This window comes from Equus przewalskii, chromosome 20 (assembly GCF_037783145.1).
Source record: "Equus przewalskii isolate Varuska chromosome 20, EquPr2, whole genome shotgun sequence".
Taxonomy (NCBI): Eukaryota; Metazoa; Chordata; class Mammalia; order Perissodactyla; family Equidae; genus Equus; species Equus przewalskii.
This window is the reverse complement of record NC_091850.1, coordinates 43,604,563-43,631,997: the sequence shown is the minus strand read 5'-3', so window position 1 is coordinate 43,631,997 and position 27,435 is coordinate 43,604,563. Positions and strand designations below refer to the sequence as shown.

General features: G+C 39.8%; 1 protein-coding gene across 1 annotated transcript in view; it reads right to left on the bottom strand.

Annotated features, from left to right (window-relative positions):
* Positions 1-27,435, bottom strand: part of MYO10 (myosin X) — a 210,793-nt gene that overhangs the window by 72,001 nt on the left and 111,357 nt on the right. The window contains exons 5-19 of the mRNA XM_008518069.2: positions 24,502-24,636; positions 22,682-22,806; positions 22,203-22,216; positions 21,999-22,083; positions 21,099-21,202; positions 12,644-12,773; positions 11,141-11,259; positions 10,029-10,175; positions 9,733-9,833; positions 9,562-9,628; positions 8,955-9,047; positions 8,466-8,534; positions 8,193-8,275; positions 5,673-5,781; positions 3,334-3,414 (exon numbers count right to left, since the gene is read on the bottom strand). Coding sequence (XP_008516291.1) covers positions 3,334-3,414; positions 5,673-5,781; positions 8,193-8,275; positions 8,466-8,534; positions 8,955-9,047; positions 9,562-9,628; positions 9,733-9,833; positions 10,029-10,175; positions 11,141-11,259; positions 12,644-12,773; positions 21,099-21,202; positions 21,999-22,083; positions 22,203-22,216; positions 22,682-22,806; positions 24,502-24,636 — 1,462 coding nt within the window. The remainder of the gene's footprint in view (positions 1-3,333; positions 3,415-5,672; positions 5,782-8,192; positions 8,276-8,465; positions 8,535-8,954; positions 9,048-9,561; positions 9,629-9,732; positions 9,834-10,028; positions 10,176-11,140; positions 11,260-12,643; positions 12,774-21,098; positions 21,203-21,998; positions 22,084-22,202; positions 22,217-22,681; positions 22,807-24,501; positions 24,637-27,435) is intronic.

The following is a 27,435-nucleotide window of genomic DNA, read 5'->3' as shown; positions in this document are numbered from 1 at the left end:
CTCAGACTTGCTGGGCCACCATGAGAGGCATGGATGTGTTTCTGAAAGTACAAAAGCAGCTACTTGGCTTCTTCTAAGGCCACAGACTTCACCGCTGCCATTCTTCTCCCTTTCTGGTCACAGAACCTGCCCAAAAAAACCTCCAGAATATGCCAAAACCCATGATCCACATTCCTGAATGATGCACCAAATACCTACATATATACCTATATATATATATATATATATATATTTTTTTTTTTTTTTTTTTGAGGAAGAATGGCCCTGAGCTAACATCTGTGCCCATCGTCCTCTACTTTATATGTAGGACACCTGCCACAGCATAGCTTGATAAATGGTGCATAGGTCTGCACCCAGGATCTGAACTGGCAAATCCTGGGCCGCCAAAGTGGAGTGCAGGAACTTAAATGCTGTGCCACCAGGCCAGCCCATATATATATGTTTTTTGCTGAGGAAGCTTCATCCTGAGCTAACATCTGTGCCACTCTCCTTCTATTTTGAATGAGGGTTGCCACCACAGCATGGCCACCAACAAGGGGTGGAGGTCTGTGCCCGGGAACTGAACTCAGGCCACCGAAGCAGAGCGTGCTGAACTTAACCACTAGACCATGGGTGGCTCCGTATTTTTTTGTTGTTGAAGAAAGGTCCACTCCTTATTTTAAAAAATTTAATTGCACCGCTTCCTGATTCTGAACATTTCACAGCATGCAGCACTTGCTTACCTCCTCAAGCTGAGCCCTAGAAGCTGGGGGAGGGAGAAGTACTGTGAGGGTAGAGTGCCACCACTCCTGGGGACTCTGTTATCCCTGGGGACTGCATCAGCCCACCTCCATCCTGCTGCTTCTCATACCCCGACCCCTGTTTCTACCCCATGACTCCCCCGCATGCCTGTGCCAGACAAACCAGTCCTCGTCTCTCCCTCCCTCCGGGTCCCAGGTCCCACGTGTATCTGAATACAACCTCCCAAGCACTTTGATGACAATGACTTGAGAAGCAAGTGCGTGAGGTGAGGGGAGACAGATTCATCCCTCCTGCCGGAAATACACATCCCCCATCTCTGGGGTGAAGGCAGGCAAGAGTTTCCCTGTGGAATTTCTAGAAGCATCTATCTTTGGAAAAAAGAAAATTCATAAGAAACTCCAAATGAGGGTTGTTTACGTACTTTTCATATAACACAGTCACCACTAACACTCCAACATTTTCAACAGAACCAAATGGTTGCTAAGCAAGTCATAATTTAATATCTCCATATTCTAATTAGCATCTTCACACTTAAAATCACACCTACATCTTAGGCCTCAGACAAGTCAGTTCATGTGTCTGTGCCTTGACTTTCTGGGTGCCTCTAAAATGGTACCAAGATGTTTTTTTCCAAGTCTTCCACAGCCCATCTCTTGGTGTGTATTAATTAGTGTCTGCCACGGGTCAGGAGATGGAAAGGCTGTGAGCTAATCCAAACGGAACCACGAGGTTGGGTTGGCTCATTTTTTAAAATGCAAAAACCAAAGCGGTTGGGTACAATCAAATTCGAGCAAGGAAAAATAAACATCAAAAAGAGGTAATTTCTTCAATATTTTGGCTGCTGCAGTGTTTTCAAGCAGGCCTAATTTCAAAAGCTATTACGATTTAAAGGAAAAACTAACTCCATACCATCCAAGAAAGAAAGCAAAACCACAGGGGGTGACTGACTTTTTCAAATTAAAATTTCTATCCTTATAATAGCAATGGCATGGTAGGTCCCCCATTTCATGGACTCTAAGATGCCAACGGCTGTAAAACTGCATGATTATGTTACACTCCACTAAGAAAGGAAAAGAGCTCCCAATTAAACTATGGCTCACCATAGCTGTAAGATGCACCCCAATACCCAAGACTTTATATTGGGAAAAAACATGTATGTTTGAAGGATGAAATACGGTATTATCATCTCTGTTATAAAAAGAGGAAAGAGACACTGACAGAAGTTAAATGGCTGCTGTGAGTGTAGACTGAAAATGCAAAGCCCATATATATTGTCTTGTAGATACTGCCCATTGGGGTTAGGAAGCACTGCAAGTGGAATATAAACCAGCTGATGTGGTATATGGTTCTGTTTTAACTATTAATTCCTACATTATGTAAAAAAAGCTATACATTATGTTGCCATTTTTTTGTGATAACCTAAAACATTTTAATATAAATTTGAAAAATGGAAAGATGAATTAGTTTTTAAACTACCAGAAGATATGCACATGAAATTATGTCATCACAGATCTTCTATATAAGATCAGTCTTGGCCACTTCATGTCATACAAATGCCACATTCTCACTGTCACACCTCTCAGTAAGGGAACAAACTGAACAGGTTATTCTTTTATTAAAGAGACTATCCAGTTTTTCCTTCCTAAAAGACAGAGAATTCAACATTGTGGTTCTTATAAATAAGAATCGTTAAGCTGTAAATAAGGAAACCATGGTAATATTAAGTTAAGGTAATGGGTAAACAATATAAAAAGCAAGAGCTAGCATCAGCAAAGTTACATAAACACAAATCTCACGGGAAACAGTTGAGGTCAGATTTCTTATCTTAATCCTTATGAGGATGGCACCTAGTTCTTCAGCCTAAGAGGCCTGTGGCATGACTGTCTTGTAGAGGTTTTCCTCTCTTCAGAGGGGTTATTAAGAGCTGATATTTGCCAAACCAAGACAATTTCAACTTTTTAACAACACGTTAAGGCAAGTTACCCATTTAGCCTTGGATTCACCAACTGTATACATCTAATACTAAATTTTCTTTGTTTAGATGGCTTCTCCTTTTAAAACTCATATTGTTTCTGATCAGGTATGGAATTAAAAAGCTAAAACCACAGAGCCTAGGCATGAAAACTTATGATGGCAACATTTCAGGAGTATTCCAATTAATTACAACCAACTAAAGGCCTTAAAATTCATTATTATTACTTAGAATTCAGACTTTTTGTTATGTTTAACAATAAAGCAAAAGAAACTAAAATGAAAAAAATCAACCGCAAAAAGAACACACCAACTGTTTCTTCTAAAAAGTTATATCCTACTCTGGAGCTTGCTCAAGAATTTCAAACCAAATGCTAAGAAAAAAATGTGAAGGCTTTGCAATGTTTCCTTTTAAAGTAGATTTCTCTAAAGCTTAATGGCATCATTGAAAAGCAGATGAATAGGCCCAAGAGACAAAGGGAATTTTTCCACTTAATGTTATGCTATAATAATGTCATATACATTTCCAACTATCTATAATGAAAGGACTTCAGAGAAACCAAATCTGTGAGTAACCACCCCAGAGGGTGGTGTCCAGTCTAGAACTGTCGTAAATCTTACCTTCTGCGTGTTTGGCTTGATACAGCGAACAAAGAAAGGATTAGAGGAGCTTAGCGTTGCCATTAAGGAATGCAGAGAGTCCTATTAGAAAGGAAAAAGTATATGTTGATTTAGTTTCTTACTATGTCATTCCTTAAATTTCTCAGCACCCTAGGCACTTATCAGAAACAAGAAAATAAATAAATAAAAACTCTATTATTATTCCTAAGATTTATATTTTTAATTTTATCATCCTAATACAAAATAGAGCAAAGATATTACAATTCATTGTCATTGAAGTTATTTCACAACATACAAAACTCATCTGTCACTTCCTTGAAATAGTACCATTTAAAAAAAAAAAACATTCTGTTAACAAAAGATAACCCTAGGATATTTCAATGTTTAGTGCAGAAAACCTGAGAAGTATTCACTCTCCCACTGGAGGCATTCTTCCTATTTCATTATTGCCATCAAAATAATAGCCTATACCATACTTCACTGGTCTTTGAGCCACAATCTCTTACCCTTACCTTAAAATCACCAGGCAAAGCAATCCTCTGTAAAACTGCCTTTTTTTTTTAAGTTTTTTTATTGTGAAGAATTTTTAACATTTACCAAAACCGACAAAGCATGTAATGAGTACTCATCATCGGCTGCAGCACATGGCTTATTTCATCTGATTCCTGTTTCTGTGCAGACTATACCCACCCTTTGTAGAGAAGCAAATCCTTGACATTGTATTATTTCATCCTTCGATATTTCAAGATGTATTGTTGAAGGCTAAACACTTTAAAATATACACCCATAACCACCATATCATCATCCTAAAAAGATTTAACATGAATTCCTTAATATCAATATGAAAAGATGCAACTATCTCAAGTTTCATATTAAATGGTTTACTCTTTGAAATCACAATGCAAATAAGGTTATGCATTGTAGTTGGTCGATATGTCGTGTAATCCCCTGGTTTTCCCTGCATCTCTCTTTTTCCTTCTTACAATTTTGCTGTTGAAGAAACTGGGTTGCCTACAACACCAGAGTGAAAAGTTACTTCTCTGCTTAGAAAGTCTCTGCATCTCTCACAGATAACACAATGTCCTGGCATTTATGGCCTTTCATATTCTGCTGCCAATGTAACTTCATAACAGCATCTGGTCTGCTGGCCCCCATCTAGTGACAGTCTCCAGGGACAGGACTCACATTCCTGTCTCAGGTCTCCTCCTCCTGCTCTTGTGTCTACCTGGAAGGCCTGCCCATCCTTTTCCGTTTCCTTGCTTCCTAGTCCAATTTAAGTTCCAAACATCCACACAGCCTTGCAAGACAACTCCAGGCAATACTGACCCAGAAAAAGAAAATAACTCCACTGGAAGATTAAGAGCTGAGGTTTCAGAGTCAGACAGATCTAGGTTTAACTTAAATCCCAGCTTCAATCCCCAGAGGGACTGTGTGGGTCTCCATTTCTCTAAACCTCAGTTTCCTCTTCTATAAAATGGGGACAATAATATGTGCTTATAAGATTATGGGAGAAGTGAACAAGATAATGTACATGAAGTGACCAGCCCAATGATTGGCACATAATAAGTATATAATAAATGGTAGCTATTATTATTATATGCCATCTGGGTCAACTCTGCCCTTCATGTTGCATTACCCATCATTGTCACACTCACCGCCAATGACACTGTGCAACAGACCTCACACAGGACCCTGCCCGATGCATCCAGCCGTGAGTAAATGAAAGGACAGATTTAATAAATGTCTGTGGCTTTTGTGCCTCTGTTTCCTTTGTCACTTGGGGGTGAAAAAGAACAAGGTAGGGGCATGGTCCTCATATGCTCTACCTCTAAACTATATAAAATGATTATGTATTTCAAACGCAAATAAGAATGTTCCTTCTTTTTCCCTGAATTCTGGATATCTGAACAAGGTAACTAACATTGATCTTATTTAAATATGCACTTGGTTATTATTTCTAGTTATAATACTATAAACACACCTGGGAAAAACACGAAAATCCAGATGTGAAAAAAATATACTCTATTTTCAAGTGATCATCTAAATACAAATCAGTCATCTCAAATGGCCAAACAGTCCTTTTTAAGAAGAACAGCTATTTCATACGCTTAGAATAAGGACTATTTATCTGTAACAACAGGAAAAAGATCTCCATGTTTTTATCTGACTCAGGAAAAAAAAAAGGATATTTTATTTCTAAAGTAGTCTGGTTTAAAAGGATAATATACAAGGAAACAATAAAATAAACACTCTCATAGACCTGTGTATACCTAACCCCTATTTTCAATTCTTAAATCACAATCATGATCGATCCATCGAAGCCAGCAGTGTAGACTAACCTTGAATTGTGAGCTGACTGTGGGCCGTCGATGTTTGCTTCCACATTTCAAGGTATCTTGGTTATTGCGACTTGAAACGTGCTCAAATAGGTCATAGATGAAGTCGAATCTGTGTGAGCAAAGAGCAGAGGACCATGAGGGGCACACATCCAATTACTAGGTGCTGGATTACTGTAATTATAATGCATTTTCCCACTGAAAGTCACACACCAAGGCCTGGAAGAGCTAAGGCAGCTTCCAAAGATCTCAAACCAACACTGTCGAAGAGCTTTAGGCATTGAAAAAGAAATGTGGCATCAGTTGGAGCACTAGAGTCTGGCAAAAGAGAGTGGATTAGGATGAAAGGGACCCAGGGTGACATGCCAGTCAGGAGCCCCACGCTTTCTGGAGCACTGCCTGAGCATCTGCAGCCTCGATTTCCTTCCATGTAGAATGGAGATACTTGTTTTGGGCATCTCACAGTGTTGCAAAGATCCAACCAGTTGACAGATGGAGAGGTGCTCACTCTGGAGTGAGGCAGACTAGGGCTCCACCACTTCCCAGCTGCATGACTGCAAGCAAGAGGCTTAACTCTCTCTAGGCCTCAGTTTTTTTCATCCGGAAAATGGGGGTAAATTTTAGAATTTATCCTATAATGCTGGGATGAGAACGAAATGAGAATATGTATACAAAAGGCTGAGCATGGTGCCTGGCACATCCCAAGTGCTGATGTCAGTTGTTGTTATTATTAAAAAGCTCTATAAAATCTATTGCCACTGCAAATAAAGTCAAAGGCTTCCCAAGGACTTCTTTGTATCTTTCCTGCAGGGACGATGTTCCAGGCTATAAAGTGAGGGGTTTGGTGGCTTCACCCAGATCAGGAAAGGCGGGAAGAACGAACGCCTGGGCATCCTTGCCCCCAAGGCAGCAATGTCAGCACTTCCCCTGTCACTTCTCACTTGGTCCTGATCCTTTTTCATTTTTGTTCTAGGGTGCTAGTTAGTGCACACTCTTTGAAGTTCTCTAACTGTGCTTTGAGCGCTTTGGAGAAAAGCTGTGGTTCCATTAAAACGTCACAGATGTCAAAGGGGAAAGAGAGCAGAGTCAGCAAACAGCCCAAGCTCCTCAGTTTGCAGAGAGAAACCTGTGGCTGAAATAGAAAGTTTTTTACCCCAATCACAAAACCAGTTTACATTATGACAGGGGCAACCAGGGAGCTGCCGTCTTACTCATCTCCACCCCTGTGATCTTTTCACTACAACAAACTGCTTTGAGAGAGAATGCGCTATAGTATTTTTAAAACATCACCATTTTTTTTGAGGAGGAGGATTAGCCCTGAGCTAACATCTGCTGCCAATCCTCCTCTTTTTTGCTGAGGAAGACTGGCCCTGAGCTAACATCCATGACCATCTTCCTCTACTTTATATGTGGGATGCCTGCCACAGCATGGCTTGCCAAGCAGTGCCATGTCTGCACCTGGGATCTGAACCAGCGAACCCTGGGCCAGCAAAGTGGAACATGTGCACTTAACCATTGTGCCACTGGGCTGGCCCCAAAACATCGCCATTTTTACAAGTCTGAAAACTCATGTGAAAATAAAAATAGCTGACAATGCTGTAAGACAGGAAATCTTTATTGGAGGGTTAAAACAAGCTGAAAGAGTGAATACTACCAATTCTGAGCTTCTAAGCTGACACTTTAAATGGGCTCCCTTCACCCCAATTCACAGCCCTCTAAGTGAGAGGGTGGCCACCTGGTATTCACATTTCTAAAAGTATTACAGGTTTTTAATAATTGTTAAATTTCCTTTAATTGCTACATTCCTTCCTTAGATATTAAAAATTTGTTTCTGTTATAGCTTCATGCTGGATGTGACACAGGTATTGAAAACTTTAAGGCAAGGGCTATTTTCCGCCCCTCTCTTGTAAAGCCTCCTAAAAATAGGAAACCTCATGGTTTAATTGATACAAATAGCTAAACCAATCATCAAAAGTTTCTGCATGTTTTCCTTAATTATCGATTTAATGGTGTGAATTTACAATTCATGAATGAATAAATGAATGTGTAATTAATTTATAATCTTAGCTGAATACTTAGTTTTCTTGACATCCTTACACTAACTAGAGACATATGGATCCTATAAACCCAAGGCTGGTCAATTTTACACAGAGCTCTAAGCTTGCTGTAGAAAACAGGTCACAGTGGTTAAGATCTTAGGTTCTTGAGTCAAGTAGACCAGATTAAATCTAGCTGTGGGACCTTGGGCAAGTCATTTAAGCGTTCCAAGTCTTAATTTCTCCATCTGTATAATAGGATTAATGATAGTATCTAACTCATGCATTTGCTGTACTTAGGGTACCTCATTAAATGGTAGTCACACTGCTAGTATCATTTTATATCTCCTGGGTCATTTTATTGATGAAACATTGCCCAGGGAAGAACATAATAATTCAAGTTGCTTCCATATTAATGTTTTCTATATTCGTGAATTGAAAGCATCTGCACATATATTAGTTTGACGTCTCAGAGAGACTGACATACCGGCTTTCTCTTAGCAAATTGAGAAGATCATCTCTAAAAGTATCTCTGTTCTTCTCCAAGATGCCCCGGACATCATACTGCACCTGGTTTAAAAAAAAATGAGAGGAGGAAGAATTGATCAAAAGAATAATTTCAGGTCATAAGCATCTCCTTTAAAAGCTAGACCCATGAAAAGAAGTTATCTCAATATATTTATACATTGGCTTCTGAAATTACTATTTCTCTACATACCGGATGGGCAAATATCAATAAGGATCTTAATTAAGAAGTTACCTCACCAGCGTAGTGTTTCACTCCAAAATTGTTGACTGCAACTCTGGGCTTCACGTAAAAGTGGTTATTCTAATAAAAAACAAACACAAAAGCCTCATTTCATTTACTGATTTCCATCGACTTCCAGGGAAAACTAAATACAACAGACAGCGAAAATAATTTCAAAACCCGCCATGTAGCAGAGATTTGAGACACCAGGAGAAGCACTTCATCAAAACCATGCAACTCTTGCCTGTGTCATTACATGGGTTAAAAATGTTAAACGCTATACTCATAAGCTAAACGTGGGCATATTCTGACAAACAGCCCCAAATCTATCCCTTTGGCTTATTTCAATTTAGCTCTAACAATCAGAGAAGAGCCTTGGTTTGAGAAAAAAATTAAATGTGGGAGGCATGGTGGGACCAACAGTCTGAGATATCCCAGATGTAATCTTAATCCACAATTTGTTATTCACACATAATTAAGAATGGCCAAGTTTTGACATACAGCATGTTGACTGTGTAACTTCTCCAATAAGGTGCTGTCTGTGGCTTGAGGAAAATGGCTTTCTTCATTGATAAGGGCTAGGAGGCCAAGTTTCTAGAAGGGGAAAAAGGTTAAATGAATTAAGATTTGAATGAATGTCTCTAAACCATTTTATAGCTCCTTTCCTCTCTCTATCAAGTCAGTGGTCAAGAGAAAAGGCATAGTAATTTCTCAGATTGAAAAATTCAGAATGATACCCTATAAAGAAATCCCATTAATTTAAATTACGTATCAATATTCTTTTTTTAAAAAAATCAAACTGACCACAATTTAGTGGACAAAACTTTTCCAGTTGGCCAACCTACTATGTGACTTAAAATCTTAAGAGAAGCTGATTTGCACGCTGTTGATTCTAAAATACCGAGTTCAGTGAGACAATAGGTTTGAGGCGGCCAAGTATTTAAATTCAACCTTGCACATTTACATGTAGGTTTGCAAATGGTCCATTGTGTTCTAAACATTCACAGCTTTGATGTGCGTGTTCACACAAGCTATTTTGTTCCCATAAATATGAATCAGCCCAGCTGGACACCCTTGAGACTGTAACAATTCTGCCACAATATCTTACCTTCTCAATCAAGTCTAGGCATTCTCCATTGTCTACCCAGTCAATATCTTCCCACACTAATCCTTCTCTGTAGACAGATCATAAAGGGCCAAGTTACAGTAAAATAGGGCTTTAAAACGATTTTAAAACAAAATTTTTTAAATTTTGAAATGGAATTCTCTGAATGCTTACCTGCTATATTCTAGCTGTTCTAAAGAAAAAATGTGCCTGTTGAAATATTCCTGAAGTTTCTCATTTGCATAGTTTATATTGAACTGCTCAAAGTGATTAACCTAAGGGGGAAAACCATTCAATAAGTATCTCTCACTATTACATATATAATACATACATATGATAATAGTATTGTAAAGGGGAAGAAAAGGCAAAAAAAGCTGCAGAAAAAAATATCAATGTTTGTTTCAAGAGATTTGCTTAATATCGGCCAATAAGTGGATAGAATTCATGTGTCTCGCTCATCAGAAGCATACCTCAAAGTTTTCAAATCCAAAGATGTCGAGAATGCCAATAGATTTAAAGTCATCTTTGCCTTTGATCCTGCTGTTGATCTTCTTAATCACCCACTCGAAGCAGCGTGCATAAAGTGCCATGGCCAAGGAGTCTCTACTGTCTGCTGCCTGTGGGGACAGGAGACGTGGTCACTGTTTCCAGGTGACCACAAACACCAGGAAGGCAATTCCCTCCCTCCCTCACTTGGGAGACACGCGATACACAGGGCAGCACCTGTGCCCTCAACGGTAAGGAAATCAATACCATCTAGGAAAACACAGATTCTAAAGGAAGAGTAAACCGGAGCTCACTTATTTACTTTACAGTAGGATTCACTAAGAATTCCCTTAAATACGAGGCTCTCAAACTCAACTTTACATATTGAATTATAGGAAAGAATCTGAACTTGTAGAGAGGTACAAATTTTCTCAGGTTTGAAACAATCATTAAGACCTGAGTTTTTTCACGATCATCTTCTCATATTCTACTTTGCACACATAAATGTTTTCTTCATGGTATGGTCAGCATTTTTACTGATCTCATCAAGAAACAGATGTTGGATGGGCTAGCACATATAAATTGGCTCAAGGCCGTGTGAGAGACAAACATAAGTAACACAACATACTGTTGCATTGTTTTCATGTATAATAATAATAATAACACATTATTATGGCTAATGTTTATTTAGTGCTTACTCTGTGCTGGACATTAAGTACTTGGTATATATTTTTTACTACTATCCTTACAAAAATGCTGTGAATTGGGTATGATAATTATCCTTGTCTTACAGAGGAGGAAACTGAGGCACAATGAATAAATCTCTCAGGAACAAACAGCAATAAGTGGAAGAGTCAGGACTCAACCACAGGCCATCTGCATCAGACCCAATCCTCTCAAAGACTATGCCACACTGTATCTTAGAAAACAATTCAATGACTTAGTCTGTTCCCCTCAATGTGGATGTCTTCTTTATTTTGATCGTGAACCAAATTCATTTGAGTCGTTTGTTGTACTTCTTACTTGAATCAAAGCCATGGATCTGAAAACCCAGGAGTGTCTCTTAAAACAAGCTTTCATAGCCAAGCGCATGTACCTGCTGAACGTTGAGAGGCGTGAGGATCTCTTCCCCCCTGAGGAACATTGATCTCTGGGTCAGAGCATCTGTGAGCTGCGTTGGGTCCAGCCCAAGTAACTCTGCAGACCTCCCCAAGGCTGGAAATGAAGAACAAGGCAAAAGTGGATGCACAGCCCTGAGAAGGAACAGCCATGGGACACCCAAATGGGTTCAAAGCTAACCACACACGATGACACATCAAAGCAGAGAACATTCCTGAATCCCTCAGGCAGAATTTATGGAACACACATTTTATTGGTACGTTATTCACTCCCCTAGAGAGTCATTGGTTAATAGCAGAGAACCTGGTGCTTAGACCAAGTGTGGTCCAGAGACTCAAATTGGGGGTTGAGGGGTGGTAGGGGCAGAGCCCAAGACCCTGTCAGAGGTTTGTGAGGTCCTAACTATTTTCAATAATAATACTAAGGTATTATTTGCTTTTTTATTCTCATTTCTTTACCAGTATACGGAAGATTTTTCCAGTGGCTACACGACATGAGGCATCTCAACAAACTGAATGCGGGAGCAGATATGAAAATCCAGCTGTCCTCCATTATATTAGACATTAAAGAAATCTACAAAAATACAAGACAATGCCACTCTTCCGATTTTTTGTTTTGCAAAATCATCTTTTTATTTTAACATGCAACGCGTTTATTATTTTGAAATAAATTTTTAAAAAATGCCTCAGTTTTAATTTCTAGTGCAGTTTAACATCAACAGATATGGCCCCACATACACAAAAGCTCTCGGGGGTTCTCCCTGATGTTAAGGTTACTAAAAGGTGCTGGGAGCAAACGTTTGACAGCTGCTGACTCACAGCTCCGGGACCGTCGGGAGCCGCCATCAACGTTAAGTCATGCAGTTCCCAACCTCCATGCCCTCATGTGTTGCTTCCACCAGAAAAGTTTAAGAAATAAATACATCACTCTCTCCAGGAAAATGATAAATGACATAGCTATGTGCGCATTAACTCATTTAGTCTTGACAACACATCCCTGAGGCACTTCATAGACGAGAATTCGATAGTGTTGAGGGGATACATAACCCAAGGAAACAGCTCATGGCAGAGTCAAACCATGAACCACGTATTCTGGCTTGACAGCTAACGGGCTTCACCACTACTCTATGCCACCCCTCGATAACTATGAAAAACCCTGGCAACACTATGTCCCTGACTCATAACATTTTTCCTACATCTAATCCTCGTCGCTCCTGTTTTCTCTTATCCGGCTCATTTTCCTTCTTTTTTAGCAGGAACGAGAACACAGCCACCAGCCCGTTCTGTAATCACTTCTCATACACTTTGATCCCTTATTGTTTGTCAATTCATACCAGATACAAAGTTCTGTAGCTCTCTATTGCAGGGGTCAGAAAACTTTTTCTGCAGAGGCCAAATAGCAAATATTTTAGATGTAAGTTTCCTATGAGGAAAAAGCCAAGGAAGGAAAGGAGGAGGGAGGGAGGAGCGAGCAATCTTACCCAATTTGAAGGAAACCTGCGCCCCACCCGCAGTGATGAATTCTATGTTCCCAAGATGTAATATACCAGCAAGCAGCCTCAACACCTCCCGAACTTCTTCTTTGCTAAACTGCATTACTTCCATCGCCATCTGGAAGAAAATGTATTTAACTTTTTATGTTGTTTTTTTCATACTAAAGAAAATAAAAAATGCTCATTGCTCAAGAAAATTATTAAGTATCATTGTAAAGGCAAGAAAACAAGAAAGAGATGCATCACCATTCACTTTTATACAATAAATACATTTAAATGATAAAGACACAGGTACACATAAAAGAAAAGCATGATATTAAGAAAGAATTGCAGAATGCTGAGAGATAACCCAACCAATGAAATAAAATATCTGCTTTATGTACAAGCCTCCTATTTATGCCACAAAAGAATGACCTCAGAGTTATAGTAATGATGGTGATAAACACTTTTTTCTAGATATCAAAGCATAATGGAATACTATTTTCTTATATATAAAAAATTGGTGGGGGGGTAAGATTTCATGAGAGCCCTCCAGTGTCAACTCCGGGGCTGTCTTCATGGTTAGACGCAGCAGGGACCCACGCAGGGGGAATGAAATGCTCTCTCAGGAGCTCCATGGAGAGGAGAGTCTTTTGCTCCTCTTAAAATAGACACTGATGGAAAATCTAAATTCATCGAGATCTGTCTTTCTTAGTGATGAATTGCATCTCCATTTTTCATTTCTCCAAAGACTGTTTTTTTTTTTGAGGAAGATTAGCCTTGAGCTAACATCTGCCACCAATCCTCCTCTTTGTTTGCTTAGGAAGACTGGCCCTGAGCTAACATCTATGCCCATCTTCCTCTACTTTATATGTGAGACACCTGCCCCAGCATGGCTTGACAAGCGGTGCATGGGTCCGCACCTGGGATCTGAACTGGCAGACCCCGGGCTGCTGAAGCAGAACATGTGAACTTAACTGCTATGCCACTGAGCTGGCCACTCCAAAGAATTTCTAAGGTCTTATCTTGGCCTCTGATAGTAAATGGAAGTTAACCTAACGCTGTTTTGGTAAAAATAAAAATAAACAGGCACCTACAGGAGCTGGTTCCCAAGAAGCATCGAAACGACTGAAGCCAGGCGTCTTCTGAATTATGTCTAAGATTTGCCCATAAATTATGATTTAGGAGCCAGATTCTTGCCAGGAAAAAAGCTACCACACTCCTCCCTCCCCAACAAACACACACACACAACTGAGGACAGAACTGTTGGTCATACCGATGAAAATGACCTACAAAGAGAAGGTGGACCCAGGATCACTACAACAGGAGACTGGGAATAAAGGAAACCACGCACCACTCTGCAGCAACAGAAATTGCAAAAGGAAACAACTGGAGACTTTGAAATATGAAAAGTTTAAGTTCTTCTCAAGGAAAAAACAACAGACAGGGAAACAGAATTAAAACAAAAAATTATAAGGGAAGGAGCAATAGCTATACTAAGAGATACATGAGCAACAAAAATAGGTACTTCTTTATAAGAGGAAATGCAAATCCACAAAGAATGTTTTCCTCCTAAAAGTCAAACATGCACAAATTAAAGAAAATCTGAGATCATTTCTATTAAATTAGCAAATCATTTCTGAATGATAAACCTAAAATTGGTAGAACTGGAATATTTATGAACACTGGCACTATAAATTAGTGTAATCTTTTTGGAAAACAAGATTATGTGGCGGCATTGTGCTAGGCCACATATGTACCTAATCTTGTAATATTCAGAGAGGTTAAATAGCTTTCTCAGGCTTGCACAATCAAGACTCAAAGTCAGGCCCAATGGATCCAAAATCTAGGAACTTATTATCCATCCAACTCTATTAATTTCTAAGGACATAAAAAGAAAAAAAAAAATCTCCTGCGTAGTCTCGCATAACTTCAATGGTGGAAACTGGTTCCAAGGAAAATCTCGACAATAGAAAAAAAAAGCTTTATAAAATATTCATTACAGCATTATCTTACTACTTTCAGAGAAAAAAATTTCTAACTACCTTACAATTAGGCAAATCAAATATGGTAAATAAACTTGTTAGAACTGTGTAAAGCTTTTAAAGGAAATTATGAACATTATATAAAAACAATTATATTTATGATCGCTTTTTGTAAGAAGTGAAACTATTTAAGAAAATCAAGCTGGGAAGAAAATTTACAAAATTGGAAATAGCGGCAATGTTAGTGCCTGTAGTCTCATGATGTGGGTTGCCAGCACAGCATAAGTGATGAGTGGTGTAGCTCCACACCTGGGATCTGAACCCAGGCCACCCAAGTGGAACCTGCCGAACTTAACTGCTAGGCCATGAAGCCAGCCCCAGAACATACGCTTTAAAAGGGAGAATTTTATTATATGTACATTATATCTCAATAACGTTGACTAGCAAAAATAAAAAGACCAAGAATTATTTACTGAAGAGTGAAGACATCAATTCATGGGTACAAACAGAAATTGATGCAAAGAATAAGAACTACTAGTCAAGTGCTTATCAATTAAAAAAAGCCTATGGGAAAATAATTATTCAAATTTACTTACTCTAAAAGCAAACAAATATGGCTAAGAAAAACAGAATAATTTATTACACTCAAGACTTTTAAAACTTTTAAATTTGGTAAGGATCAAGTCAGACATGAGGAAAATAACAATAAAGCACCTATGCTGTGCAAAGGATAAGATTTTCTCTATGACTAAAGTTTTCCTCATATATTACAAGACTTATTCAACACTAATTTATAAAAATTTTCTAAGCTCATCTTAGAATGACCACAGAAATGAAAAGCTTCACTGTTTAAGTCACCTACCTGGACTTTATTTAACACTAAAAAGAAATAAGATTTAAAAAAAAACTAACTTTACAGTAGCAGAAAATTTCAAACTGCCAAATGAAAAATCTCAAAAGATGCCCCCACGAAAACATTCTTGGTTAAGCTCTGAAAATACGTACAAAGATTATATACGGAGATACGAATGCAAACGAATCAAACATGCTTACTACATTAATAAATTTGTGACTTCTTCTCTTGCAAGACTAACTAAGTGAATTAGTTAATTAGTTGGGAGTGTGGTAATAAGTGGTAATTGCATTAATCACACCATGGGGTAATTTAACGGCTGTGACCAATTATCACCAGCGTGGGCAGGTGTGCTAAAACTGCCGGGAAGAGCCTTCACTTACTGTCTCTTACTGTCCTATTTACAATCTTTTGAGTAGCAATCTGCACTCCTTTGGCAAGAGTGGCCACTTTAAGGCTTATTATAATTACCTTATTTTCTCAACAATAATGCTCAAGACTTAAAGAAAACTCTAGGAAATTTCTCAGTATAGTTCAGAAGCACTATACAGCAATTTAGTTATAAAAGTGGCACAAAGTTATACAAAATATTTTTAACAAAGTCTTTATTACACACGTAAAAAAATAGGTGTTTGTGAAAGTGTGCATGTGGTGCGCTGGGAAGGGGGATAACAAATATGTAATACAGTCCCAACCATCAAAGACGGAAGGAAGCTAGGCTCATCACACTAGAAACGGAGAAGCAGGGTGAATTTAAGGTGCTTGATTGCCAAAAAGGTTAATCTGGATACTCAGGGTCTCAGGCAATCAGCTGTGAGGTGAGATTCAAGACGGCAAAGGGATTTCAGAGGAATGTTGACCAAATGGAATGATTGAAATGATGGAAAGGGGAAGCTACTTACAAATTACAAATGAGTAATTTGATGGTAACTTATTGTGTAATGTAATTCTATATTAGGCAATATTATTTTATAATATAAGACTTGGTTATACTCCCAAGTTTGAACACTTGAAAGAGACTGACTTCTCAAGATTGGCAAAATGGAGGTACAAAGTCAGCTCTTTAAATCTTAATAAGATCTGACCCATGAGGAGTGAATTTATGCAAATATATATACACACATGGTCTCACACTGTTAAAAACCCATGGATATTTCTGGGAAGGCCCATACAGTCAGGAAATCCCAGTCCTGGCCCACCCCCGGCATGCTGGAAACATTCAACAGTTGTTTAGTAAAAGAATAAAGAGAGTATCGCTCATCAAAGAGTCTTGGTACCTCACACACATTTCATCAGCCACCATCCTGGTGGGTCAAATGCAGGCAATAAAATAAATCAGTTGTTACTTCTGACTTGAAATAGCTTTTCATCCTGACTAATAATTTATACTGCCACTTGGAAGGCTGATTAAAAACTGGCTATGAAATTTAGCATATGTTCACTGTGTCTGCCCCCAGGAGAAACTAGGCCCCCCTCAAACTGCTCAAGATACCTCACAGGTACTTATTTATATTAATGACAGTGGGTGCCAATGATGACTTCTAAAAATACATAAATTCTCAATGGAATAAGCAAAAGTCTTAAAAGATCTTATTGCATATACTGACGGTGAATGTATACTGACACTAAAATCGATAAAAAGAGTGATTTTTTTATTTGCTAAAAATGAACACCAGGGGCCGGCCCTGTAGCTGAGCGGTTAAGTTCACTTCCTCTGCTTCTGCAACCCGGGGTTTCGCTGGTTCGGATCCTGGGTGTGGACATAGCACCGCTCATCAGGTCAAGCTGAGGCGGCGTCCCACATGCCACAACTAGAAGGATCCACAACTAAAATATACAACTATGTACTGGGGGGATTTGGGGGAGAAAAAGCAGAAAAAAAAAAAAGATTGGCAACAGTTGTTAGCTCAGGTGCCAACTAAAAAAAAAAAAAACACCAGAGGTGACATTTTCATACATAACTCATTGAAATAATTTCTCTCCATTAACATTCTAACACATTCTGCAAAAGTCCTTGAACCCCAAGAGAATGTGGTCCCTTCTCTTCCAGCAGTCCCAAAACCTCTGGGAAAAAGAACGTTACGGAATTAAAGGATGAAGATACAAATTTAAAGGGGATTTGATTTGGGATGGAAATGCTGAGAGGAATTACATTATAAAACAGCAGTCTAATCTGTTCTCGTAGTTTTTATTTCTTCACGGGGCTTCTGCGTGATTTGTTTTCTGCAGTCTCCTTAGTACCTAGAACAGAGCCCGGCACACAGCAGATGCTCAAACATGTTGAATATACAAAATCGACTTCAGCCAGAAGAGTTTAGTCACTTCTGTGTCGCTCCTGGTTACAGAGAGCTGTGCAAGGCAGAAAGATGAGCTAGCTGGTCTTGACAATGATACTTACGATTCCCATATTACAGAAATTATGACTTTAGGAATGTAATCATATAATGTATATTCATAGACATTCATTATATAATCAAATTCATATAATCACATAATAACGTAATCATTAAAGTTGACATTCATTATAAAAACATTATAACAGAGAGAGAGAATGATAAAGAATAAAATAAAAGCTTAGAATTCTGCCTCATGAGATAACATTTTTGGTATATTTTGTTCCAATTTTTTTTTTTTAAAGATTTTATTTTTCCTTTTTCTCCCCAAAGCCCCCAGTACATAGTTGTATATTTTTTTTTAGCTGTGGGTCCTTCTAGTTGTGGCATGTGGGATGCCATCTCAGCATGGTTTGATGAATGGTGCCACGTCCACACCCAGGATCCGAACTGGCAAAACCCTGGACCACCAAAGCAGAGAGTGTGAACTTAACCACTCGGCCACAGGGCTGGCCCCTGTTCCAAGTTTTTTTTACACATATAATTACTAAATATAGATGATATATATAAAATGTTTTTGTTTTTTTCGGGGGGGTTTGTGAGGAAGATTGGCCCTGAGCTAACATCTGTGCCAGTCTTCCTCTGTGTTGTATGTGGGACGCCACCACAGCATGGCTTGATGAGAGGTCCTAGCCCAGGATCCGAACCTGCAAACCCTGGGTTGCTGAAGCAGAGTGTGTGAACTTTACTATGCCACTGGGCCAACCCCTAAAATGCTTATTATTTTTTAAATAAAGGATTATGTAGTGCTGCATCCTGTCTTCCTTACTTAGGTGATAAGCGAGTTTTTCCACATTATTAAATATACTCGAGCATGTGTTCTGCTTGCTGCAATGGATCTTATTTCATGGATATAACAAATTATTTCAGCCATTCCCCAATTCCTAATTCTTGTAGGTTTGGGGGGAGAGAATCTTATTTTTTGTAGGAAAGAATATTTTTCCTCTTTTCTGAAAAGTTGCACCTTTATTTTTGTTTCTTTCCTGACTGCGTGGCTTAGAACTTCCAGAAGAAGTTTAAATAATAGTGAAAATTACATGTTCCTGATTTTTGCTGACATTTCTGATGGGCTGACACTAAAAAGTAATTGCGAAGTAAATATTTAAAGGATCTATAAATAAAATATTGATAAGTTTGTTGTGTACATTCATTATGTCAATTTCATGTATAAATTTCCTTTCCTTTCTGGATGATATATCCTTTCATCAGAAGACGAAACTTCAAATGCCAAAACCTATCATTTCAATTTAAAAATAAAAGCTAGCAATCACTGAAACTAGGCCAAGCTCCAAAAGTTTACTTGTAGCTAACAAAAAGAACAAACAATTCTGAACCAGAAAATGATGCCTCAAGAGGGACGCATCGGAGCACCCTCTCCAGGCACTCCCAGGACGAGGGATGGCCTCAGTACCCAGTGCACCCTAGTGGCCAGTGAGCTAACCAGTAGGGCACTGGCCATGAAACTAGGCCTTGGATAATTAGGAGTCTGTCTGTCACCAGGAACAATGTCCTTCTATCACAAAGCATTGTTCTCCAGCTTCAAGAAAGAAGCAAAAATAAAACAAAATAGAAAAAAAAAGCCTGAGACAAGTCTTTTTTTGCAACTCATCAAAAATAAGAATGAGTTTTCCTATTTATTCCAACACATGATGTTTTCAGCAAAGACAGTAATAAGTGTACTGTGCATGGAGAAAGTTTGAATAGTGAGAGAAACCTATAGGACCAAAATGAAACTGGGAGAGAAAATTAAAATACTTGAAAAACATTTCACAGGGGTTGGCCCAGTCAGGTAGTGGTTAAGCTCACGTGCTCTGCCTCAGTGGCCTCGGGTTCGTGGGTTTGGATCCCAGGTATGGACCTACACATTGCTTATCAAGCCATGCTGTGGCAGTGTCCCACGTACAAAGTAGAAGATTGGCACGGATGTTAGCTCAGGGCCAATCTTCCTCACAAAAACACAAAACAAACCCTCAAAACATTTCATAAATCCAATTTGTAGGGCCACACTCCATGCTGCTGAGCATACACAGCAAAAGGCGTTGTCAGCAGGGGGCTTTCTGTTAAGAGGGTAAAGAAAGTAAAGATGGTGAGGGAAATATCTCTGTGCTACAAACGGTAGAATGTGACATCTTTAAAAGAAAGGCAGAGGGAAAGATGATCATGATATTATAGCCTAGTCTGTTTATAATTTCATTTTCAATTTAAGGATACACACATCAGATGTGGGGAAGTGAAATATACTCATTTAAAAAAAATACATTGATTTCATTCCACAAGGCATCCTTACGAACAATAAGAGTAAATGGGGGTATGGAACAGAGACTCATCGACAAGAACTAGAAAGACAATCTGGGGTGCACCGAAAGCAGGTACGACCCACCTCGTGGTTTAGAGTAAGACTGCGTTTAGATACTGGCTCTATCAGGTACTGTGTGTGGTCAGGCTGGTCATCAACCTCTCTGAGCCGTGGAGTGTAGACAACCCTAACTCCTACCCTCACAGGGTTGTCAGGAGCAGCTAGAGAGATGGCCGACACGAAGTCCATATGGTCAGTGCTCAATGTCAGCTGCACTCATGATGATGAACCTACTGTAGACCCGTTGTAGCCAGCCACTCTAGTTATCACTCCGGCCAAAGAATTAAGACTATCCTGACAAAATCCACCGGCCACACTCAGTCAGGCAGGGCAGTGAATAATGCTCGATGATCAGTCTTCCTCAATGCAGTCACCTTACAACAAAGTCCTTGTGATATTCGAGAACTTCAAGAGCCTGTACGTCTACACCTCAGTGTCTTTAGATGACTACTGTCTGCTCAATCAGAATTGGTTACCAGAACGAGGCTGTGAGAACAGGATGAGACCCTAACAGTCACCGGGTCTAATGGCTGACAGATTTGTTTTTAGCCACACAACCAGTTACTGTAAAAAATTTTACTTGTAAGGTCAAAAACGGAGGATCTTCCTGCTCCAGCACCAAGCCTGATTTTTGTTGAATACGCTGATCCAAGTTAACCCCCCACTGTCCCTGAACGTCACAGACATTCTCCCATCTTCTAAGGAGAGATTCCCTTCCAGGCGGGAAGTCTTTACCATGACTTGGAACAAGAAGGAAGCACCTACTCTCACACAGTGCTGCAAAGGTAACTACTTCTGTTTTTATTAAAAATAACTTTTTTGAAACAGAAAATAAAACCTGTCACTCTTAATAAGGAAAAATAAGGAAGTAACTTACAATAACTTCCCTCAAGGATTCCTGGTCGCTGATTGTCTTGTCTTCTACACATCCAGACTGATTCAAGTAGTGGTAGTTTTCTGGCACAGATAAATAAAATTCTTCTACAGAGAGAAAAAGGGAAACGTAACATCAATACTTGACCAGCCAGGATAAGACAGAATCCAAAAGAGTTTCCACTTTGTGGCTTTTGAAAATAAAGTACAGGGGCCGGCCCCGTGGCCTAGGGGTTAAGATTGGCATGTTCCCCTTCAGTGGCCTGGGTTCGGTTCCCAGGCTCAGACCTCACATCTCTTGTTGACAGCCATGCTGTGGCGGCCACCCACGTACAAAATAGAGGAAGAAATGACACAGATGTTAGGTCAGGGTGAATCTTCCTCAAGCAAAGCAAATAAAATAAAGTACATAAATAATTCTACGCTCCTAATAGTTCCCTATTAAGATAAAAAAGTTCTTTCTTCATCATCATCTAGGGAATATAGGAGGAATTTAAGTAAACTAGATGGGATGGTAGAAAATGTTACTGAAAAAAAAAAACGGATGAGGATCTGTTTTGTTTTCTCTTGAAAATCAAATGTTTAGAAACTAGCTTTATTCAGCTGTGTTTTAAAAGTAAAACCAGTTGTAATTTATATTTTTTATAAATATCCTTTAAATCAGAAAAGAATTAAGATTCTAAAAACAAACCAACAAAAATTTCAAGATTTCTCTATTGATGATTTTCCCTGTACATCATTTGGCTCTAAAATGAACTCACCATCATTTGGTACTTTCCTACATTTTGTTTCAGTTGGTGAAACATCAACAAAGTCTACAAAATGTCTTCCCATTTAGTGGTGATTTTTAAAGGTGAAATAAGTTGCAAACAGGCATTTCTCTGCCGTCGTCCTGGTCACTCACCTCTCTCTTCGTGTTCCAGCCCTGCCAGCAGTGCATAGAATATGTGATAATTCCTTTCCCCAGGATTCTGCCTTACTACTCGGTTCTAAGGAGAACAATCAGATTTCTTTTCAGACATGTTTCCTCTGCTTCATTAACACAAACCAATAATTTCCGAAAATTGTTATTGTGGAAGAAAATGTGAAATAAATCATGTTTACTTACTTTTTCTAATAAATCTTCATGTGAAAAGCAATGGCGAGTCAAGGAACAAAACAAGGATATGACACACTCAATTACTCCTTAATTTTCTATTCTCCATTATTACCCAAATTCATTACAATTCCCTGTTCCTTTGACATTGAGACTTCCGGTGCCAGAAGACAAGCCAACACAGCATCGACTATTTCATCTAAATCCAATCTCAAGTGTGATCCATGGTGCCCCAGGAGGTACCAAACTGACAGAATTGATCCCAGAAACAACTATCTGAAGTTTGATCATGAATCCAATTTTTCAGATTATGGACATATCAGAGATTTTCTCCTAGAATAATTAACAGGTCAAGCATAGTAATATCAGAGCAATAAGCAGGTAGCACTAGAAAGAAATGTTCCACATTCATTATCTGTCCTTATTAAGCAAGAACAGTTTCTACTTAGAGAGTCAAATACTACAGACAAAAGCTAAATGAAACAGGATACAATCTACGATTTTCCCGCCCTGAATATTTCCTTTCTGGCAGATGTTCAGCTGGACAAACTTCCCAAAGCGACTGGAGTTGTTGTTGTACACGGTCTTGGCGTTGCCGAAAGCTTCCATGATGGGGCTGTGAAGGGAGTGAGGACAGCAGCGAGTGTTAATTAGGGTAGATCTGAAAACAGCAAGAGCGTTCCTCATGAATGTCAAAATAGACGATTACAAGAAAAATCTGAAATCGAAAGGGCCTGTGGTGGTGATATTTATTTACAGAAGAGCGAGATTTTCAAAGCACTTGCTGAAATGGGTTTATAAGGCATATCCATTTGAAGGAGAGATCTTACAGCTGGTTGTGTAGGCACAGGAGGCCACCCAGAGTTAAGGGGACCCCAGTGGCTCATCCCTGCACAAATTAGCTTGGGCTTTATATACACAAGCCAGGGATGGCACAGAGAAAGCTCCCACTCAAATTCTAGGAACTCAAAAAGTCCCAGTTCTGAAAGTCTCATTTGTTCTATGTCCTCGGGGCAACTCATTTAACTTCTTTGAGTCTTCTCCAGCTGTAAAATGTGGTCAGACTAGATCGGGGGGGTCAGCACATTTTTTCTGTAAAGGATCAGATAATAAATATTTTTGGTTCTGCAGGCCATGTGGTCTCTGTTGCAAATACTACTTCTGCCGCTCCAGCTTGAAAGCAGCTATAAACAATACATAAACGAACGAGTGGGTCTGCATTCCAATAAAATCTTATCTATAAAAACAGGCTGCAGGAGGAAGATGAAAACACTCTAGAGATGGATGGTGATGATGGCTCCACAACAATGTGAACATACTTAATGCCACTAAGCTGGAGAGTGAAAAATGCTTAAAGGTATAAATTTTATGTGTATTTTACTACAATTAAAAAAATAAAGTTTGGGGGCCACCCCCATGGCCGAGTGGTTAAATTTCCACACATTCTGCTTCAGTGGCCCAGGTTCGCAGGTTCAGATCCCGGGTGTGGACCTACTCCACTTAACAGCCATGCTGTGGAGGCATCTCACATACAAAATAGAGTACGTTTTGCACAGATGCTAGCTCAGGGCTGATCTTCCTCAAGCAAAAAATAAAATGAAGATTGGCAAAGGATGTTAGCTCAGGGCAAATCTTCCTCACCAAAAAAAAAAGTTTGAATGCTGAAAAAAAAAGAAAAACAGGCTGCTGGATATGGGCATCAGGCTGTAGTTTGCTGACTCCCCAGGCTAATTTCTAAATAAGAGATCTGCTCTAAAAATCTTATCAGGCGCAAATCAGACACTGGGCAATTACATATTTTAAATAAAATTCTGATGATACCTCAGCACACAGCGCTCTTTCGAAGTTCTGAGGCTCACTGCCATGGAATGTATTCTTGATCTTCTGCCACATGAGAGGCTACTAAAATGCCATTTTGCTCATAAGGCAAAGGACCGAATGGGGCACAGAGGCTCGCTCATCTCTACACTAAGCCCTCTGCTACACAGCAGTTGGAGGCTGAAATTTCTGCTGATAACAAGGCCTTCAAAAAGCTAGTGAAGGGCTCTCTGCTAGGAGGCGGCTCCAGAATGTTCCTCAGAATCCCTCACCCACCAACTCAAACCTGGCCCAACAATGGAGTGTCAGAGTTGTTGCTCAGGTTATTAGAAATCGTTACGCGCATGTCAAGACTTTTCCTTGAGAAATTGTAAAAGAAAAGTCAAGAAAAAGAGAAAACAGACCCACTAATTTTAATTCTTCCTTCCACAAGCCATACTGTGAGGAAAGCAAATCCTATCAGTTGGAAACAAGAAATCCAATAAAGAAATACCTGCTTTCAAGAATAGCTTGTTCCACACAGGATGTCTTCTCCTTTGAGGACAATTCCAAAGATTGTTGACTGATGACTGACAAAAACTTGAGGATCAATTTAGTGCTTTCGGTTTTACCTGCCCCACTCTCACCACTGAAAGATAAAATGAAGACGTTCGTGCTTCTAAGTATCATTTGTTTGAAAAACCACCCTGGCCAATGTCACTACAATTCGTCCACAAAACTGTTGAAAAGTGGGAAAGCACAGACCAAAATGCCCATCTCAAGAGCTGAATCCAAGCAAGTGAAGTCCTTTCTCCAGCTGGCCACACTGTTTCTGCGTCATGCACGCCTCTGTCGGCGCATAAAGGGAACAGAACTACCTTCACTAAGTTAAGGTAAGAAGATGGACGGTGCCTTTCGTGGAACGTAAGCTCCGCAAGTAGGGGGGTCTCTGTTTTGTTCACTAGACTGTCCTGGATTACTCAGCGGTGTGGCACTCGGTAAATGTGTATTAAATGAGTGGGGACCTTAAGAGTATCTTCCTGGGAAACTTAAAGCAGGTAAATACGCATAAATGCAATCATTCATCAATATTATTGAGGGGATGAGGGAATTGACCTTCAGGTATTCGACCCAACTAAATCATTTCATTCCCCAAATAATCCTGAGGAGGAGGCAGTGGCTAAGCATCTGAGTCAGAATTTAACACAAGGTCTGTCTGAGGCCAAAGTTCTGTAGAAACCGTGCTTTCAGGATAGTTAAGGAAAAGTGAGCAACTCCATGCAGAGGGAGGGGAGGCCAACGAGAGAAGTAAATAAGGGATGGGTTGTAACTTAAAGGATAGGCAAACATGGCCGGGCAAAAAGAAAAGGGGAAGGATCTGGAGTAAGACGACAATGTGAGCGAAAACTGCAGAAACCAGAAGAGCCTGGCAAGATCTGTATGGGACTGGGATTCTGGTTAGGTCAGCTGGACAGAAATTAGAGGCGGGGGAGAAAGAAGGGTGAGAGGCTTGAGGTGACCCCAGGCAAAGACTGAGCTCAGCAAGGCCGCCCATAATGAACACAGCTCTGGAGGTAATGCTCCAGCAGGAGCGAGGGGTCCCTCAGGCAGATCGGCTCTTGTCATCATCTAGGTGTGTGGTGGTCGGGTCCCAGACACGGAAAGGAAGGTACAGAGATGAGAGAGATTTAGAAGGAGAAACTCACTCACTTTTGTGTAAGACACCACGTCAGTACCATGGGGAGAAGAGAAGTAGTAAAAAGGCAGGGAACTTATAAGAAAAGTAACTCAAAGGCATAAGTAACAGTAGAGCAAAACCAACAATATCACAAGGTAGCAGGTTAACAACTGCTAAGCCGGCAACAGAAACAGATGAGCTCCACCTGTGTTCTGAAGAAGAGGCCCTCGGTGAGAGCCAAGAGCTGGGAAGTTATGAAAGGGGAATTTTGCTGGAAACGTGGTAAATGATTAAGCACACGTAAGACAAGGAGAGGAAATGACTCAGAGGGGATACCGTCTGCACCCGCCTGGGTGCCGCAGGCCCACAGGGATCTCCAGTGGTCTAAGCCAAATGCAATAATTCCATTTCCCTGGCCAGTGACAGGGTTGGCCGTGGGCAGATGTCAGGATTTCAGCCAAAGAGACTTAACATCAAGTTGCTGACGGCTCCTGGGAAGGTTTGCACACACACATAAGAAGCCAGGCAGAAACCCTCCCTTGCTGCAGACAACAAATACCTGGGAATCCACACCTATCTTGAGATCATAAAGTGAAAGCCAAGAAAATCAGAGAAGCGCCCAGTGGGAGTGGCTGAATCCACAGCCGTGAAAGTGCCCTGCCTGGTGTTGTCTGAGATAATAAAGGTCCATGCAGGTTAGGCCAACTTTGGTTGAGTTTTCCGTTATCAGCAACGAGAATCTTCCTAGGACAGGGCTTAGCATTCATCTTTGCATAACTGGTACCTGCCTTGCCCGGCGGCTGGCACACAGGAGGCATTTGGCAAGGATGGATTGAATGAGTAACAGAGACACTAAATGAAAGTTGCAAGAAGAGATTTAAATAATTCTCCAGGTTTTTAAAAGATGTTCATCTACCTAGCAGTTGATGACTAAATTCTTTTAAAACAAGCAAACAAAACTTAAAGGGATAAGTTCTCTAGCTAAAACATGTGGGGCAGAAATAATGTTACGTGTTCCCCAAACCCACCTCTTTATCCTCCAGCACACAGAAGTAGATGACAATTCAACCTCCACTGTAGTAAGAACAGCAATCAGTTAGTAACAAGGGTCGGATGTGGCCAATTAAACAAGAGGGTAGTTGAACAAGTGAGTAACAGGGATATACGCCCTTTCCACGTCTGATGGCTAAAACCCCCCTTCACGGTCCTCCACTCTCTTGTCTTCCACACCCCCCTTCTGGGGCCCTCAGGGATGACACATCTCCAAAACAAAAAACAAAGTAACATTCGGAGTAAAGTCAAGATTCTCACCTTCCCACATGGGGCTGCGAAATAAGCAAGAAATAAACCATTCCTGTGTTATGCCCCTGAGATTTGGGGGCTGTTTGTTACAGTGATTAGCATACCTTGACGAACATAACGTGGCAAAAATACAATTATGGAGAAGATACCGTTCAAACTTGACAGCAAAGGCTTCGTCAAGGAGAAGAAAACCCAGGACTCGCAGTCGTTAACCAGACACAGACATCAGTCTATATCATCTATATCAACCTTCAGCCGTATTCTTTCTCATTGTAGTATATTTTCTTCAAGCATCTTCAAGTATATCTTTTTAAATACGTAAGTAAAACTTGAAACAAAAATAAAACTCAGATTTGTACAGTGCCCTGCAAGAGTAGTTCTCAAACTTGGCTGCACATTAGAATCACCTAATATAGCCCTAATCTGAACCTATCACGGTAGAACTCAGTCATCGGTACTTTTAAAAAA